General features: G+C 18.5%; 1 protein-coding gene across 1 annotated transcript; it reads left to right on the top strand.

Annotated features, from left to right (window-relative positions):
* Positions 1-16,591: 16,591 nt before the first annotated feature.
* Positions 16,592-18,399, top strand: LOC412100 (ribonuclease H1). The gene is made up of 7 exons (XM_395566.7): positions 16,592-16,656; positions 16,887-17,017; positions 17,214-17,363; positions 17,435-17,534; positions 17,690-17,820; positions 17,894-18,158; positions 18,234-18,399. Exons 2-7 carry the CDS (start codon positions 16,908-16,910, stop codon positions 18,312-18,314), a joined length of 837 nt encoding a protein of 278 aa, XP_395566.3. The 5' UTR covers positions 16,592-16,656; positions 16,887-16,907; the 3' UTR covers positions 18,315-18,399.
* Positions 18,400-19,168: the final 769 nt, after the last annotated feature.

The following is a 19,168-nucleotide window of genomic DNA, read 5'->3' as shown; positions in this document are numbered from 1 at the left end:
CCAGAGACGTACAATAACGGATGTTAGCTCGATTTAAAGAGGAATGTTTCCCGATTGCAACCAGCATAAAAAATTATTCAAATATTCCATAATTTAAAAAATTGCAAATTTAATCTAATACAATCCTAATATAATCCTTGAAAACACAGATATAGAGAGAGTCTATTGCAAAATGTTAAATAATATTATTCCAAATTAATATAGAGAATTGAATCTCGCTTGAAAAAATATACTTAAAATAGAATATTATGATTAAGAATGTTTACTAAAATTTATAATTATAAAAATTATTATGAATTAGAGTATATTTACATTTTTATAATTAATTTAAATTTGTAATTAATATTTAATTTTAAAAGATTTCATCAAATCAACAAAACTATATATTGATATGGATTGAGACTCTATGTGAGATATTTTTTTATATTTACAATTCTATTACATAAATTCTATTATTCTATTATTTTATTATATAATTTTATTATTCTATTGTTATCTTTGTAATGTATGTATTTTATAAAAATATTGATAAGGAAAATGTTTCAATTATTTACTCTTTTAAACTTTCAAATTAAAGATTATTAATAAGAAAACTAAAAATACTTCATAATGACTTGTTAAAATATTTATTTATTTCATCGACTGATATTTGTTTTCTATTTTTTTTTTTTTAATGTCAAATATTATACTTTCATATAGGTTATGACGTATCATTGATATTACGTATTATATATTCATTGCAATGTTTTAACATTATGCAATAAATATGCTTATATTTTATATTTTATATTGTATATTTTATTTTAACTTATAAAGGGGGTCCCAAAATTAACGCAAGATTTGAATTTGCCGCCATTTTTGCATTAAATTGGCAACCCTAAAAAAGAATAGTTTGAGAGCTGAGAGTTTAGGTTTAGTAAAAATGGAGCGTTATACGATACAACAACGTGGAATGGGTTATTAATCATTAAAAAGTGGATGCTGGTTTTTCGAGCAAAATAATCCTAAGAGATGAAGCACATTTTCACCTCGATGGTTTTGTTAATCGCCAAAATTGTCATATTTGTGGGGTTCGGAAAACCCACGTGTGATTACCAAAAAACAAATGCACCCACAATGTGTCACTGTTTGGTGCGGATTTTGGGCAGGAAGCATCATCGGCCATACTTTTTTGAGAATGAGGCTGGTCAAACAGCAACTGTTAATGGTGCTCGATATCGCAACATGATAACATAGTTCTTTCTGCCGAAATTGGATGATATTGATGTGGCCAATATGTGGTTTCAACAAGATAATGCCACATGCTATATAGGCAATGAAACAATTCAATTACTGCATGAGACATTTCCTGGTCGTATACTCTCTCGTTTCGGTGATCAGAATTGGCTCCCTAGATCATGTGATTTAATACCATTAGATTTCTTCTTATGGGGTTATTTGAAGTCAAATGTTAACAATCCTACAACGACACGTGCATTACAAGAAGAAATTAAACGCTGCATCAACGAAATTCAGTTACAATTATGCAGAGAAGTCATGAAAAATTTCGACAAAAGAATGCATATGTGCCAGCAAAGCCGTGGAGGCCATTTACCCGATATGTTATTCCATAAATAACTCTAACCTATGTACTTTATGATTCACTTAAAAAATAAATATCTAAAGACTAAAAACTCTCTTTTATATTTAATTCAAATCTTGCGTTAATTTTGGGATACCCTATAGTATCATATATATGAATATGAATTTCACATTATGTATACGAAGAACTTATATTAGAAAATAAATAAACATGATGTCCGAATACAATATTAGTAATTTGAATTTATGTTAACTCTTAAAATAACATTCGATATCAAATTGTTTAAATCAATAGTTTAAAAATTAAACATTGTTGACAATATTATTTCAATATAATTTGTTATATATACAATTTCAATAAATTAATTAAATATAATAATGGGTAAGTATCATGAATTTGTTTACCAAATAAAAAATACCGATATTAACAGAGGATATATATAAAAATTTTTCATAAAAATAAAAATTATTTATTTTATTAAAAATTTTATTTATCACAATTTTTCAGCTATATAAAAGGATACAATACATATTACATATATATACATATGTATTTATTTCGTTAAATAATTTCATTTCATAATGATACAAAATAAGCAAAATTTTAAATTATAAAACATTTAATTGTATTTCTACTATTGGAGAAAAAAATATAAAAATACGAAACATGAAAAAATGAGAGTTGATTTCACATACTCAATTTTTGGACAAAATCAGAAATTTTTTGTTTAAAAATAAATTATTCTATTTATAATATTTTTATATGTTAAAATTAAATAATAATTATATTTAAAATTTTTGCTTTATATAAATTTTTTTCGATTAATCTAATTAATAATATATAATATCTAATTAATAATTATAATAGTAAACTAATATCAGTCTTAATATGTAATATAGTTTTAGATAACCAATAATTTATATTATTGTGTTTCATATATAATATGACAGTTTTTAAATATACTCATTATCCATTACCTATTATGTATTTGTTTGAATCAAATCTGTTCAACTTTTTGATTTCTTTTATTCTGAGCTATCAAATTAATCTTGAAATAGCTAGTACTACATTTTCTTCTTTTTTTTTTTTTAAATGCCTACTATAGTCAAAACATCATCTGATTTATTTTTATTGTTTATTTTTATTATTTTTATTTTTACATTCATAGATTTATCTTCAATTTTTTCTGTAACTGTTTTTCTGTATATTTTTACAATTACATATCGTTTATCATATCATTTTCAAACTTTTATCTAATATCACCTTGCCAATCTCTATAGACTTTAATATAATATATAATATAAATATAATATATTAAAACATATTAGATAGATATTATGTATATATTATCCTCTATATGATATGATATCCTCTAATAAAGAAAGATTTACATCAAAATTTTCGACGAAAATAAGTAGAAAAATTGTAATAAAGATACAAATAAAAGAAAAATTTATATTACTACTTATAAATTTATATTAATATTTCATGAGAAATATTAACTATATATTGCCCATTCTTATATATAAGTTTTAATAGTTCCTTAAGTGAGATAGATCTGTTAATCTATTTTTCTTTTGAACTTTATTAAATTACTTTATAAATTGCTTGTATTAAAACGCATATCTTTTTTTAAGCAAACATTAAGCAAACATTAATATTTCAAGATTTCTATTATTTTTAAGCATAAGAAATGAAAATAATCAGCATGTTTTAAGCTCAAACTCGTCGAGTTATAACGAATTTAGATCTGAAAAATTGATTTTAATTATTAAATTATAGCATTTCTGACTAAAATCATTGCTACATTGCTTAGAATTCAATCAGAAAGATGGTTCCTAGGACAAACTCATATTAAATCGAATTCTGAAAAAAAGATTATTATCAAAATGGTTAGCCTTTAGAAAAAGATCGCTAATAAGACTAAACAGTAATTGGAAATCGTTCAGAGTGACATTTTAAAACAGTACTTTAACGCATCCACATGAGTTACATCGAATTATGCAATAAAAAAACTAATTTGATAACAATATTAACATTTGAATATATTTGAATAAAAAAATTCTTGTTACGGACATACTCTGTTTTGAAATTGTACTCGTTGAAAGTTTTCTAACTGAAATTCAAGTCAATTTGAATTCCACTATAAACATTCGATTATCATCAAAATTGTAGTTTCTCACCAGAAACGTTGCTACGGCGATTTCGGCATCGAAAAATGTCAAAAACACGTTATTATCTAACACAAAATCGCCAAGTTATGTCAAATTCTGCAATGAAAAATCGATTTTGTTAAAGATTCAATACGAAAATCGCATTTTCGACGAATTCTGCATTTGTAATCGTTGAAAGTGTCATTTTTTAGCTGATAATCGAGTTATATTGAACTCGGCCACGAAAATTCGATTTTGACAAAACTTGTAATAGCTTTCGATACGCTGTTACAGTGAAATATAGTTACAAATAAAGTTTCAACAGATGCATTTAAATTTTAAAATGGAATTAATGTAATATACATATTACAATTATACAAATACATTCACAATAATTAAATTAAAATAAGTTATATAGATCTTTTTAAATAGTTAAAAATAAAAAAAAATATTTGTCAAATTTAAATAGCATTCAATGAAACATAATTTGGATATAATTTCATACGATTTTATGTTTGATATCTAGAAAATATAATTGCAATTTTTTTTTTAAATCTACAGTTTTTATTTGGAATTATATAATTTGATAGAATCGATAAATTTTTTTTCTTTTTGCAAAAATTATAATATATTTTATTATATACATATATATTAAATAAATATATATTTTATATATATATATAATATATTTATTTAATATATATGTATATATGTATATATATATATATATATATATATATATATATATGTATGTATACAAAAAATACAATACACTTTATTAAATTTATATTTGTAATATAATATATAATATTATTATGATATGTAGACGATAATTAAATGAAATATATAAAATATTAATTGGATTACTGATTCATAACAATATTTGACAAAATAAATATTTTAAATATTTAATATTTTAATATTTTTTATTTGGCTTAAATAAAATAATATTTTAAATGAAATTTTGACAAATAACATATTTCCATTTTAATAATCTGAAATATAAAATAAAAACTATAAAACTATGAAATTTTATTTTTATAATATATCTGAAACATAATATTAAATATTTTATTTTTATAATATATCTGAAACATAAAATTAAATATTTTATTTTTATAATATATCTGAAACATAAAATTAAATATTTTATTTTAATATAAATCTGGCTTAAAATAAAATATTTTAATCTTGCTTAAAATATTGGATTATTCCACAAATAATATGGCTTTTTCAATTTTTTCCTTAATCTTAAAACTTAATACTTTTATCATTTGAAATATTAAAAAAAATAAAAATGAAAATAAGTTAAAAAAAATATTTTTTCAGATAAAAAAAAAACCATCTCATCGCTGTTTGTATCATACTTTTATATAATACATATGTATAAATATTTTTGCAAATACAATCATTGAAACTAATGATTCCAATCATTTGTATCCTAATAATCCTTTCTCAGAAAGGGAACCCAAGGAAGTACTACTCCAGTTCAGGATTTGATAACATTCCAAACGAACTAATTAAACAATTGACAATTATTGGACACAAGATATTATTCGATTTATATAATTGCATATGAATTAATAAAATAATTTCAAAAATGAATGAATGAAGCTATAATTATATCAATATTTAAGTTTGATAAGTACCTATCCAAATCTGTAAGTTATAAACCTATTGTTTTTATATGTAATCCATGCAAAATATTAGAAAAAATTGTGAATTATCAATTTAAATTATTTCTCGAATATAACATAATTATTCCTATCAACCAATTTGAATTTCGAATTCTAATATATCTCATTTAATTAGTTTAGAAACATATATATATACAAAAAACATTCAATAATAAGCAGCATGTCCTTAAATTATCGTTAGTCTCGATATCGAAAAAGCCTATGACATGGTTTGGAAACATCATATTTTAATCAAACTCCAGAAACTAGAAATTGTTGAAAACTTATAGCATTTTGTTAAAATTTTTGTTTATAATAGAAACATTCAAGTTCATGATACTTTTAAAAAAAACAGAAATGGAAAATGGAATACCATATAAAGATTTCTAATTAATATTATAATGTTTTTAATAATTATTAATGATATAAAATCTTTGTAATCAATCCATCTCAAGAGTATTTGCTAATAATATCACAATTTTAGTAAATTATAATAATTTGGCTGATAAAGGAAAACATTATTACTTCTCAATAAACTGTTCAATTAATGCTTAATAAATTGTATAACTAATATCCGAAGACAGATTTTAAATTCTACTAAAACTACTAAAATTGAATGCATAAACGTCTTCATTAAATATCATGAGACATATATTAAATCTTGGAAATAATGCACTTGAATTTGTTACATGCATTAAAATCCTTAGAGTATATTTTGATTATAAACTTATAGAACAAACATATTATAATAATTATAATAATTTGGCTGATAACTGCAAGCAAAGATTAAATATTATCAAATCTCTAGCATATAATAACTGGAAATTGATAAAGGCGTCTTATTACAGATCTATGAAGCGATTATTCGAACCAAAATTGATTATGCATTTATGCAACTCTGCCAAACCAGAAATTTAAAAAAAAAACTAGATTCATAATGCAGGATTAAGAATAGCAACAAAATCATTTCACACAAATCTAATTAAAAGAATATTGATTGAAGCTGGAGAGCCATATAATACAGAAGAAAATTACTGAATTTAAAATATACAATAAGAGCAGCAATATTTTCCAATTTTATTATATTTTCAAACATTTACTCAAATAATCGAATTTAAGTAAGTCCAAATCAAAAAATATTCTATGAAAGAGCTAATAAATAGAAATAAAAGAAATAAATTTCAATCTTTTTGCCATAGAAAAAAACAAAATCCATAAAGTCCCTCCCTGGACCTCTATTGATTTAACATTAATAACACATAAAAGTGAAAAATTATCCAATGAAGATTGGAAAAATATATTTAACAACTTATGTCTTAAACATTCTACTTTTACCCATATATACACTAATGGCTCCAAAAATAAAGAATATTGAATCGAGGTTATTTTTTTCATTTCAGTTAAGCATAGTTTGAATATCATTAAGTGCCTGCTCGGCTGAAACATTTACACTCCTCATAATTCTCAAATTTATTGATTTCTTAGATCACTCCAAATATATCATATTCTCTAATTTCCTTGCTACACTTTTACATTTTAAAGTACTAAATAATCGATAGAAATGTATATAGATATAATGCATATAAATATCCAACAAAATAAAAAAAAATGGAAAAATAATAATTCTAATATGAGTTCTCATCCCATAAGGATGTCTACCGAAATGCAATGGTCAATATTGAAGCAGAAATAGTACTCTTCGAACATACAATCAACCTATTTACAATACATACTTGGACATCAAACACATAGAAATATTATTAAAATAATCTTAGACTGCAACATGGAAAATATATAAAATAAATCCTCTTCATAAATCTATCAGAAATTTCTTTGATTTATAAATGAATTCAAAATTCAATCGAAGACAGCAATTAGTAATAATGCGAATCAGAATCGCATATAGCAAGTTCTCTCACTTATATTTACTCAACAGAAACCAACCAATATGTAAAAAATATAACATATGAACTATCACCAATCACATCATCCTTGACTGCTCTAATTATAATGAAATAAGGAGGAAGTTGGAGTAAGTGGTAAGTGTTTCAATAAAGAATCATCCACCGAGTGTGAGGATATCCTAATAAGATTCTGCATCGAGATTTTCAGCAAATTATATAAATTTTTATCTAAATTTTTATAAGTCTCTAATAACCTATGATGTTAATGCGATGTTAAACTTATTAAAATAATTAATAAAAAAAAAAAGAAATAAATTAAGATAAATAAAATCAAAATATCAATACAAAATACAAATATTCTTAATAAATATATTAATAATATAAATAACTATATAATAATATAATATTATTTTAAAAATTTACTGTATTAAATAAAATGTTTCATTTTTAAAATGATATATATATTTAAATAACAATAGTAAAATAATAAATAACAATAAATAAAATAAAATAATAATAAAATATATTTATTCTGAAAAATATTTTATTTAGCTTTGAATAGCTATACAAATTCAAAAAACTTGATTTTTAATATTAGATTAAGAGTAATATTGTATATTTTATATTTTTATTTTATATTCATTTAAAAAAATATTTTATTTTATTATTAATTCGAATATACATTTATAATTATTATTCTTTGAATTTTATCCTAACTTAAAAAACTTTTTTTGAATATTTTTCCTTGTTCAAATATACATAAAAAGTTATATTAATATAGATAAATATATTAAAATTAGAAATAATATATAAAATAATACAGAAATAATATAGAAAAAATTTAATAAAAATTTAATTAATTATAGAATCTTTTTATATAATTAAATTATATCTATTATATCTATTAAAGACTTAACGACGTTAACGAAGTTAATTTAGAAATTTTTTTTTTTCTGAAAAAATTTAATAAAAAAATATTTATCACACATGAAGAATTTTCTCTTTTAAATTACTTAAAAATTTCAACAAATACATGCTACAAATTACACTATCCAGGAAAAGTACAATATCACTATGTTGTATATCTAAAAAATATAGTAAAAAATATAGTAAACAAAATTTTTTAAAAATTCATTCCGAATAGTTTAAAAATTTATTGAAAAGAAAGAATATTATGTTAGTAATATTATAATTAATAACCATGAAATATTGACAATATTGATATCTGATATTGATATCATATTATATCAATGTTAATACTACTATTTAATATCTAACGAAACAATAATTAATAAAATAATATTATTATTCAGAATCAAATTAAAATTTTGCAAAAATAATTATAAAAGAGATATCTCTTTTATAAATTTGATAAATAAATAGAAAATCTAATAATAATTAATATAATACATTAAATGAAAGATACCAGACAATTCATATTATTGTTTTTGAATAAATATTTGTTTAAATGTAATTATTACTATATTTATATTACTACTATATAATTCATAACTGAATACAAATATATATGTATGAATATCAAATAAAATAATCTTGGATAGATTTCCCATTTTTAAAAAATTTAATGTTTTTTCAATATTTTTTTTTCAATACTTTTTTCTCAATATTTCAATATTTTTTTTTATTCTAATTTTCCACTTTTAATTTTACAAATTAAAATAGAGAAAAATTAGTTATATTATTGTTTTTTTATAAATAATAAATATTCAGCCACAAAATGAAATAGGAGACGGAAAAAGAAAGCATATCTGAAAAATTATTAAATCTTATTTTGTTTAATATTTTTATGTGTAAAAATATGTTAAAATTAATAAAAAAATAAAAATAATAAAGAAATAATTAAGAAATTATAATAAATATTATATTTTCTTTCTATTACATTTATATTTTAATTCTTTAAATTTTCATTCATTTTTAAATCTATATTTTATATTTAATTATATAATTTTCAATAAATTTTTTATTTAGATATTTATTTATATATTTTTTTAAATTTTGAATAATTTAATATATATATATACAAAAATTAATTAAATGAGGAATAAACAACTTAAATTGAAATTTATTGAATAATCAAGATCCAAGAGAGAATAACTAAAAATGCAATTTTTAGTTATAAATTTTTTACATTAATTGTTTTCTTTTAAAATTTATTTTTATGTTTTAAATACATAATTAGAATTAAATCTAATAATGTATCAATGATTATCATTATAAAAAAATAATTATAAAAATAAAAATTTGAAAAAAGCATATAAAATTGATATAAGATGCGAATATATTTGTAAATAAAATTTAAAAGTTATTTTTAGTAAGTATTTTTTAATAATTATTTTTAATTATTTTTTAATTAATTATTAATTAATTATTTTTTATTAATGAATATCGCTCTCAATAACAATTCTCAAAAGTTTATTCACAAATATATTCAACTTCATCTAATTATATATAATGTAATATAATTATATAAATATATTTAACTTCAGTTATTAACTTCAATTTGTTTGTAAAACTATGATATAGTAATAAAATTGATTTATTATAAAGTTCGCTGTTAACAAGATCTAATTTAAATGATCAAAAACAAAATTCACATGCTAATAAAAATTCTTAAAGAAAGTTCTTAGAATTAAACCAAAGAACTTATGCCAAAAGTCGTTGTTCCCAGGAAAGAACTAATCCACGAATATTTGTAATAATTTTTTTCAAAAAGTATGATGTTAATTGAGATTAATATAGTTGGAAAATGTCGTCTCAAATTCCAAGATTACGTTCATACTTTAGCCACGCCGAAATATTTCAAAAAAATATAAAATTCCAAAGATCCTTTAAATTTTTTTCTCAAAAACGATATTGTTCTCATGCAAATTTTGTTAAATTATTAATAAAACTGTTTATATTGTCTATACTATACTACATCTGATTAGTGTTTCGTCGATTAATAGAAGATGCATAATAAACGGGATCTTAAATCGAAACTTAAATAAACTGAAATCTTAAATAGAAATTCTGAATAATCGTATTAAATTAGTTAATTAAATAAAATCCTACATATTTGAGTTTTTATTTCGAAGATGATTTTTTTTTTTATAAACTTATTCATTATAATGAAAATTTCTACATATATAATAGCTTTAAATATAATAACAAATTTATACAATAATGTATTAAATTTGAATATAATTTAATTTTTTTTAAATTTTACTTACTTACTTTTTTGAGATTGATTTATCCTTTTTTATTAACAAATACATCTCAATTTGATTACGATGAGATTAGTTAAAAAATATATCAACGATCACCTAGATCAAAATTACTTAAATTATATATAAATATTTATTTGATTTAAAATACATAAATATTTTTATACATAATAAAAATAAAATAAAAATGTGTAAATAACTTTTTTTATCTAAATAAATATCATAAATCGAATATATATAATATATTTGATTACATTAAACAATTTAATTGTAAATCTTTTATAAAATATAAAATATAGAAATATAAATATATTTTTTTAGATACTTAATCAAACGTTTTGGCGTAAATTTAATTATTCAACTAATTATAATGTTTAATTGATTTATTAACATTCTTTTTAAAATAAATAAATAAAATAAATAAATTTAAAACTTTTAATACAATTTTTTTGCACTAACTAAAAATTCATTAAATACTTTTAATATTAAATTTCTAATATTTAAATTCAAAAGTTTCAAAATATATTTAATTATATTATGGAAAAGTACTAATGTTATTTTTAATATTTTTATTTAATCTTATACATTTTATTGTACATTCCAAAAATGTAGAAACATCCGTTAATTGAAGATAGAAAAGAAAATTTCAAGCAACATTTTTTTTTTGTAAAAATTTTCATTACAACTTTTAACGAATTATTAAATTGCCAATCACAGAGTATATAATCTAATTATGATATGATAGTTATTAAGCATTATAAATCCAAGCAACATATGTCAAAGAAAATATGTTGAATATTAATTTATTGTTGAATATTTATTTATTGTTCATGATATAATTTGATATAATTTCTAATAATAAAAAAATATTTGTTATATTCAACATGTAATTGTCTAGATTTGTTCTCTCGGTCAAATAATCGACAAATAATCAATGCTACTGTTTAGACTGCACACTCTATAGTCAGTATTTTTTGTTAATATATTTTATTATAACTTATTAACAAAGCTGTAAAGTTTTTTTGTAAAGGAAAATATTATTTGAAATGAGAATGAATTAGATCAAGAATTTTGTAATTAATGAATGTTCTCACATTTTTGGAAGACTATATAAATTTAAAATTACAATTATATTTTATTAGTTTAATTAATGGAATGTAATCTAAAAATATAGAATTAATTATTTTTTAATTAATTTTTATTTAATTATTTATTTATTTTAGAATTAATTATTTTTTAATTTATTTTTAAATTTTTTAATTATTTTTTATTTTTTAAAATCTAATAATTATAAAAAAAAATTTTTCCGTTTATTTAACATAATTAGAAATTTTAAATTTTCATTTGTTAGTTTTTCGATAATTTTTTTCTATAGAATATGGAAATGAAATATTAACAATAATTTTAGATATTTTTATTCTTTTTAATTAAATTTTCTAAATTATTTTTAACTAAATTATTTGATCTAATTAACTTGAAAATACTTGTAAATGATAAGTTTTATTTAAACTGATTCATTCAAATATATAAAATTATTAATAATATAAAAAAATATTTTAAATAAAAATTGAATAATTTCAAGGAGTATTATTTGATATTTTTTTTTTTTTTTTGCATAGACATATTATATAAAGAGATTATATGAAGAACAATTTTAATTTTTAAAAATAGAATCATTTTTTTACATAACTTACACTGGATATTAATTTTTTATTTCCTATAAAAAAAATACTTCATTATTTATAATAAAAAATTTTTAATTTAAAATATATTTTAATTTAAATTTTGTAAAACTTTTCATATAAAAGACAAGGAAATATAAATGTAATAATATTCATATATTTCTTAGCTTTCATATGATAAATTATTATTAACAATAATTACAAATTTTCAATTGCAAATTATCTGGCTTTTGGGAAAAATGTTATGACTCTTATTGAAACTTTTTGTCATTAATTATTTATTAGATTGCGGATATTTATATATATATATAATACATAAATATATATAAAAAATATGTAATATACAAATTTGAATGATAATATAAATTTATCGCACTTTATCCAAATAAATTTACCAATTATGCTTTAAGTAAAATTTTATTGATAATATAATATATTATATATTGATAATACAATATAATAAAATATATTATATGATAATATAAATATATTATTTATTTTAGTAATATTAAATAATAATTTATATTTAAAAATTATATTTTACATTATGATAAATTATTAATAACTTTTCTATCTATATTATTGTTGTTAGTTAATATTATTATACATTGAAAAAGAATACTATTCTGATTGTCATAGAACATAATATGTATTTGCATAAATAATATGTTTATGGTACATTATTTAATTACATAATTTTATTATTTAATATCTTTATAATAATTTCGCATATATTTCACATAAATCGGAATTTTTTTTTATCATTACATTAATTTTTTATTGAATTTGTTCCTTGCAACTATTAGACATATTTTTTAATTGTTTAATATAATTTATGAATATTTTTAATTTATTAATAGAAGATGATTTCTTTTATAGTTGGAACAAATTGAAAATATATTTTAATGAATGATAAATTTTGAGCGATTTCTGTTTATTGTAATATATTTTGTGCACTTATAATTGCAACATTATTGTTAAAACTTTCAACAATTTATTTGCATTAAATGAAAAAATTAAATTAAATTAAATGAAAAATAAAAATAAAAAATTAATGATTTTTCTATATGTTCATAATTATCAAGAAAATAATATTAATTTATATCAAAATTTTCTATATAAAATATTATTTTTAAACTATGTCTTCTATATCTTATCAAAATTGATTCTGATGACAAAGATATTTAGTAACTTTTTGCGATTTCGATATTTAGTATACTTATTTTTTTATATATAATTATATTTTTATATATAATTTTATATATTTTTAGAAAATGGACAACATTAATTTATTAATGGAAAATATAATCGTATTTCTCCCTCCCTGTAAATTATGTTTATATATATCAATAATATAATGTGAATCATATTTGTATAAAATAATTTTAAATTTTTTCTTACTTTAATCATGTACGGATCAACATTCGTTATGGAAAACAATCTTTTATACTTAAAGGTATGTCGAATTATAAAATAATTTTGAATAATAAATTTAATTGAGAAATTTGTCTTTTCTAATTGTTTATAACAAAATAAAGTTTGATTATTTCATTATTATTCGATTTATTTATTATTAAATTTGCTTTGTATTGAGACCCATTTTGTTCATAATTCGTTTATTCATTTGAAAAAACCTATACACAATGATTTCATATACCCTTTTTATATTTTGGATAATACCACTATAAAATTTTTTTTAAAGTTAATTCATTCGTATAGAATAATTAGAATGATTTAATAAAGATAATTTTAATAAAAAAATTTCTTTATATTTCATTATCTAATATTCATCAAAATATATTAACAACTATCATTGCTTGAAACTTAATCTATATAAAAATCATTTTTTTTTTCAATGTTTTCTGAATTTGTAGATTTATTTAAATTACATTAAATAAAATATTTTTCTTATAAATCAGTATTAATATGTTGTTTTATTATTTTTTGTATATTATTTCTTTTCATATCGAACTTTATCATTAATCCAATTCTATAAATATATTGTATATATATATAATATATATATATATACAATATATGTTTAACGTAATATGTAATATAACATATGTTTAACATATGTAATATATTAACATATGTATTATAACTTATTGCAACATTTGTTGTAGCATATTCATTTCGTTAATTTGATAGTTAATTTGACAGTTTATTAAGTGATAAACTATTAGATGATTCATAAATATATTATAATTATGATTCTTATTGTATGACCGACAATAATATATATTAACAAAATGGGGCACATGGATTAATTATAAATATAGACAATATAGATAAATAATTATCTATATTTATATTATTATCTAGCTATTACGACTGTTATTGAAAAAAATAATTAAATTAATTATATTTATATAGACAGAATTTAACATAAATTAAAAACTTTTTGTCGATATATATTGACAAGTTAGTTCGGTAATATATATATATATATATATATATATTTAAAATATGCAGATATATACGGAAAGTAGGCACGAAATAAAATTAATGGTTTTGCGAATCATTAATTATTTATTTCATTATAGAATTAAACAGTCAATATGCATCTGAATTATAAAGACAATTCGTTTAAAAGAGTAAATTTTAAAAATTAGTTGTATTATTTCTTATTCTTTTTTATTAATTTATATTTACAAAATCAATTTGAAACATTAATATTAATTGACAAAATAAAATTAAATTAATTAAAACAATAAAAAGTGATTAAAGATTAAAAAAATATAAGATATTGCTAATGAATTTGAATTTTTGCTTAGAAGTTGTTTTAAGAAAAGTGTAACATTATATTTTGAAAATTGTGTAGTGTTAGTAAGTATAATGAAATTTGCAATGGAAGACAAATTTACATAACTAAATAAGAAATTATTAAGTTTAAAATATTTAATGTAAAAAGAATTATATTATTCTGTAAATGTCTTATATAAATAAAACTATGATTTTTTAAATAAAAAATGAGTTAAGCAAATATATTATAATATAGTTAAATACAAAAAATTTCAATTTTACTAACAATAATAAATGTTAGATATAAAAAAACTTAAATCTTTATTCAATAAAAAATATATATAACTTTTATTATATTCAGAAAAGTATACAAAGACATGCTGTTTTGTAAGTTATAAATTATTACTATTAGATTATATTGTAAATAAGAAGGCAAATATGATTTCGAATTTAATTTTAAGATCAATAAATATATAACAAAATAGAAATATAAAAATTTTTTATTTATATTATTATTTATACATAATTGCATAAAATATTATCAATACAATTTTTTTCACCAAATACTTCAAGATTGTAATTTTTAGACCAAAAGATTATTAAAAAATTTTAAATTCTATATGGAAAAAATTGGTAAAAAATTTTATATCAAATATAAAAGAAGAAAAAAACATCAATCACATTACTATAGATAATAAAAATGATTGATAAATTATGAAAAAATATAAATATAAAAATAAATAATTATTAATTGTTTTAAAATATATAGATTTAATTTACAAATAGAAGAAAATATTGAAGAATAGTACATAATATTTAATCTTAAAATTTGAATTTATTTTTCTTTATATTTTCATAAGCGAAATCATATAAAAACTCTGTAAATCAATTTTAAATTTTATATATAATAAATGATTTACAGCTCTTATTTTGCTACTTATTATTATACTATTGTGCTACTTACTTTTCTCCCCTCCTCTCTCCTCCTCCCTCTCTACTTAGGATCGGAATGCAATTTTTTATTTTTAATTTTTTTGAAATGAAATTTTCAAAAGAAAATCAATATATTTGTAAAATTTTTTTAATTAAAAAAAAAACAAATATGGTATATTTTAATTATTACATTTTTATTTATTTAATAGATCAAAAAAAAGTTCTTATTGCTCAAATAATTAAATATATTTGAAATTATATCATATTTGATTTTATTTTAATTAAAAAAATTTACACATATATTGATAAAAATTTCATTTAACAAACAAAAAAAATTTGCATTATTTATGTAAATATAATATATTAATATATATTATTTATTTATATTATATTATATATGTTTTTTTATTATTCCAATATTTGAACATCTGTTTTGTTATTTTATCGATTTATAAAATTATATAATATGAAAAATATCATTGAAATTTCTAAATTTATCAATTTATCAAAATTTTCAAGAGTTATAGATATAATTTAGTTTTAGATTTATATTTAAAACAATTTAAATCTTTAGAGTTCTAAAAATTTCGAAATTTAAAATTAAAATGCAGATTATTATATGATGGAAAAAATTATATTATATATTACATCTATTTATATTTTGTCTATGGTAACACACAAAATCTTATAAGATGTCTGTCTATAATTTATCTATGGTTATATTTTCAAATATAAATAGTTTTTGTGTTAATGAAATGTATGTGATTAAGAGAATGCAACTGGAAATGAATATTGATTTAATCATTTATTGATTTTATAATTAGTATACATTGATTTAAATTATATAATTTTTATAAACTACATTTTAATTTTATCTTGTAATAACCTTAATTGAATAGATTTAGATTTTATTCATTTTTTATGTTTCTTTATAACATTTTGTTGTATATTTATAATATATTAATAATGTATTAATATTTATTTCAGATTAATTTATAAAATTAATATATGTACACAATAATAAATCGATTTGATACTTTTTTTAATATATTAGAAAATATGTCTATTAAATATTATGCAGTAGCAAGAGGTCGTAACTCTGGTATTTACAATACTTGGTAATAATTTCTATTTTATAGATAAAAATATTATATTTAATTTTATAAAATTAATTTTATAAAAATTTTATATATATATAATATTTTTTATAATATAATGCATTAATATATTAATTTTTTAATTTTATAATAGAAATTATGAAATATTTTCTTTTTATTAAAAAATATTTTAATTTCTGTATTTTTATTAAATAAGGCTTGAATGTAAAGAACAAGTCGATCAATTTCCTCGACCTATATTTAGAAAATTTCATTCAAAAGAAGAAGCTGAAGATTTTATTAAACAATATACAAAAACAAATAAAAAAGAAAACAATGAAAATTTATCATCTTTACTTGGGAAAAGGTAAAAACTTTTAATTTTTATCTTTTATTTTATTGATAAACATTTATATTTTAATTTAAAAATACATTTAGATTACAAAATAATCAAGAAACTGATAATAAAAAATCATTGAAAAAACAAAAACAGATGAATTTAGAAGAACATTCAAAGATTATACATATTGAAAACGAGGTAAATATTTTTATTTATGAAAATGCAAAAAAATAAAGAAAAAAATATAAATAGATTTTTATGTCTTTTTCATTAATAACATAGCTAATATAATGTCTATAATATTTATATAATATAATTTTGAAATTCATTTTATCATATTTTTATTCATTTAGGAAATAAATGGAATTTTCAACATTGATAATGATGGTTATGTTAATGTATATACAGATGGTGCATGTAGTTTAAATGGGCATAAAAATGCACAAGCAGGTATAGGTGTTTGGTTTGGCAATAATCATCCTCTGTATGTTATATTTTTTAATTATTTTTAATATTTAATACAATATGAAAAACCTATTTATAAATTTCAATTACAGTAATATATCAAAAGCAGTTATTGGAAGAGCAACTAACAATATGGCAGAAATTCAAGCTGTAACAATAGCAGCTAAACAAGCAAAAAAGGCAGGTATTAAAAATTTAAAAATTAATACAGATTCACAATTTCTTATTTCTTGTATAAATAATTGGATGCCAAAATGGAAACGTAATGGATGGAAAACTTTTAATAATAAACCTGTAATAAATAAAATTGAGTTATTAGAAATGGAAAATGCTTTAAAATCTCTAAATGTGATCTGGGTAATATATAATTATTTTATTAATATTTTTTTATATTGTATTTTTATTTTATATACAAATATTTTAATATTTCAGAATCATGTTAATGGTCATGCTGGAATTTATGGTAATGAAATGGCTGATAAATTAGCACGAGCCGGATGTTCAAAATATTAGAAATACTTATATTAAATATAGTATAAAGAATTTCAATTAGATAAAAATCTAAATTTTTGAAAATTTAGGAATAAGCTTTTAAATTCTTGTTTATATATTTTTTTTAATTAATTTAAATCTCATTAAAAAGATGAAAAAAAAAAAGCAGTAGATAATTATTTAAAAGCAAAAAATAAAAGTAATGTAGCAAAAAAATGATATCTTATTACATTTTTTTATCTTTATAAAAATAATACTAATGAACTGTTGAGATTTTTGCAATTAAAAGTGAATAAATATGTAAATCATGTTATTTTTATTAATTAAATTATTATTGATAATTATTGATATTAATTTGTTTCGATTACTACAAAAACTAATCCAATTTAAATCGTATTTGGATTCATTTTAATCGGATAAAACTTAACAATCTATTTTTACTACTATTTTCATAATGGCAAGAAAAAAATTATATAAAATTTTTTTTATTTTTTTCTTTTATGATATTTCTTTGAAATGCATATGTATATGTATATGTATATCGCTGGATATTTATATATTATGTATTATCTATTTTGTTTTCTTTGGTTATATCTATTCCTTTTGTTATTATTTTTTATGATTTGAGATTGATGAGAAGGAATGAAGAATGAAGATCTTTAAAATTTAACCAATTATTATAATATATATAATTATTTATTTATTGAATATTTCTAATATATTTTTAGATTTAATTTTAAATATATAAATTTAATTTATTTTAAGTACATTTACATTATTGTAATATTTAAATTTTAAAGAATACTTTAGAATTTAATAAAAATAGCATGTAAATATATAAATGTATAATTTGAAGTTAATACGTATATTTTTTC

Source organism: Apis mellifera, linkage group LG15 (genome assembly GCF_003254395.2).
Source record: "Apis mellifera strain DH4 linkage group LG15, Amel_HAv3.1, whole genome shotgun sequence".
Lineage (NCBI taxonomy): Eukaryota > Metazoa > Arthropoda > Insecta > Hymenoptera > Apidae > Apis > Apis mellifera.
The sequence above is the reverse complement of the archived record's forward strand: the minus strand, read 5'-3'. Positions and strand labels throughout refer to the sequence as shown.

Coding starts and splice junctions, on each gene's coding strand:
- LOC412100 (XM_395566.7), top strand. CDS start 16,908: ATGTACACAATAATAAATCGATTTGATACTTTTTTTAATATATTAGAA. Junction 17,535..17,689: donor TTATACATATTGAAAACGAG/GTAAATATTTTT, acceptor TTATTCATTTAG/GAAATAAATGGAATTTTCAA. Junction 17,821..17,893: donor TTTGGCAATAATCATCCTCT/GTATGTTATATT, acceptor TTTCAATTACAG/TAATATATCAAAAGCAGTTA.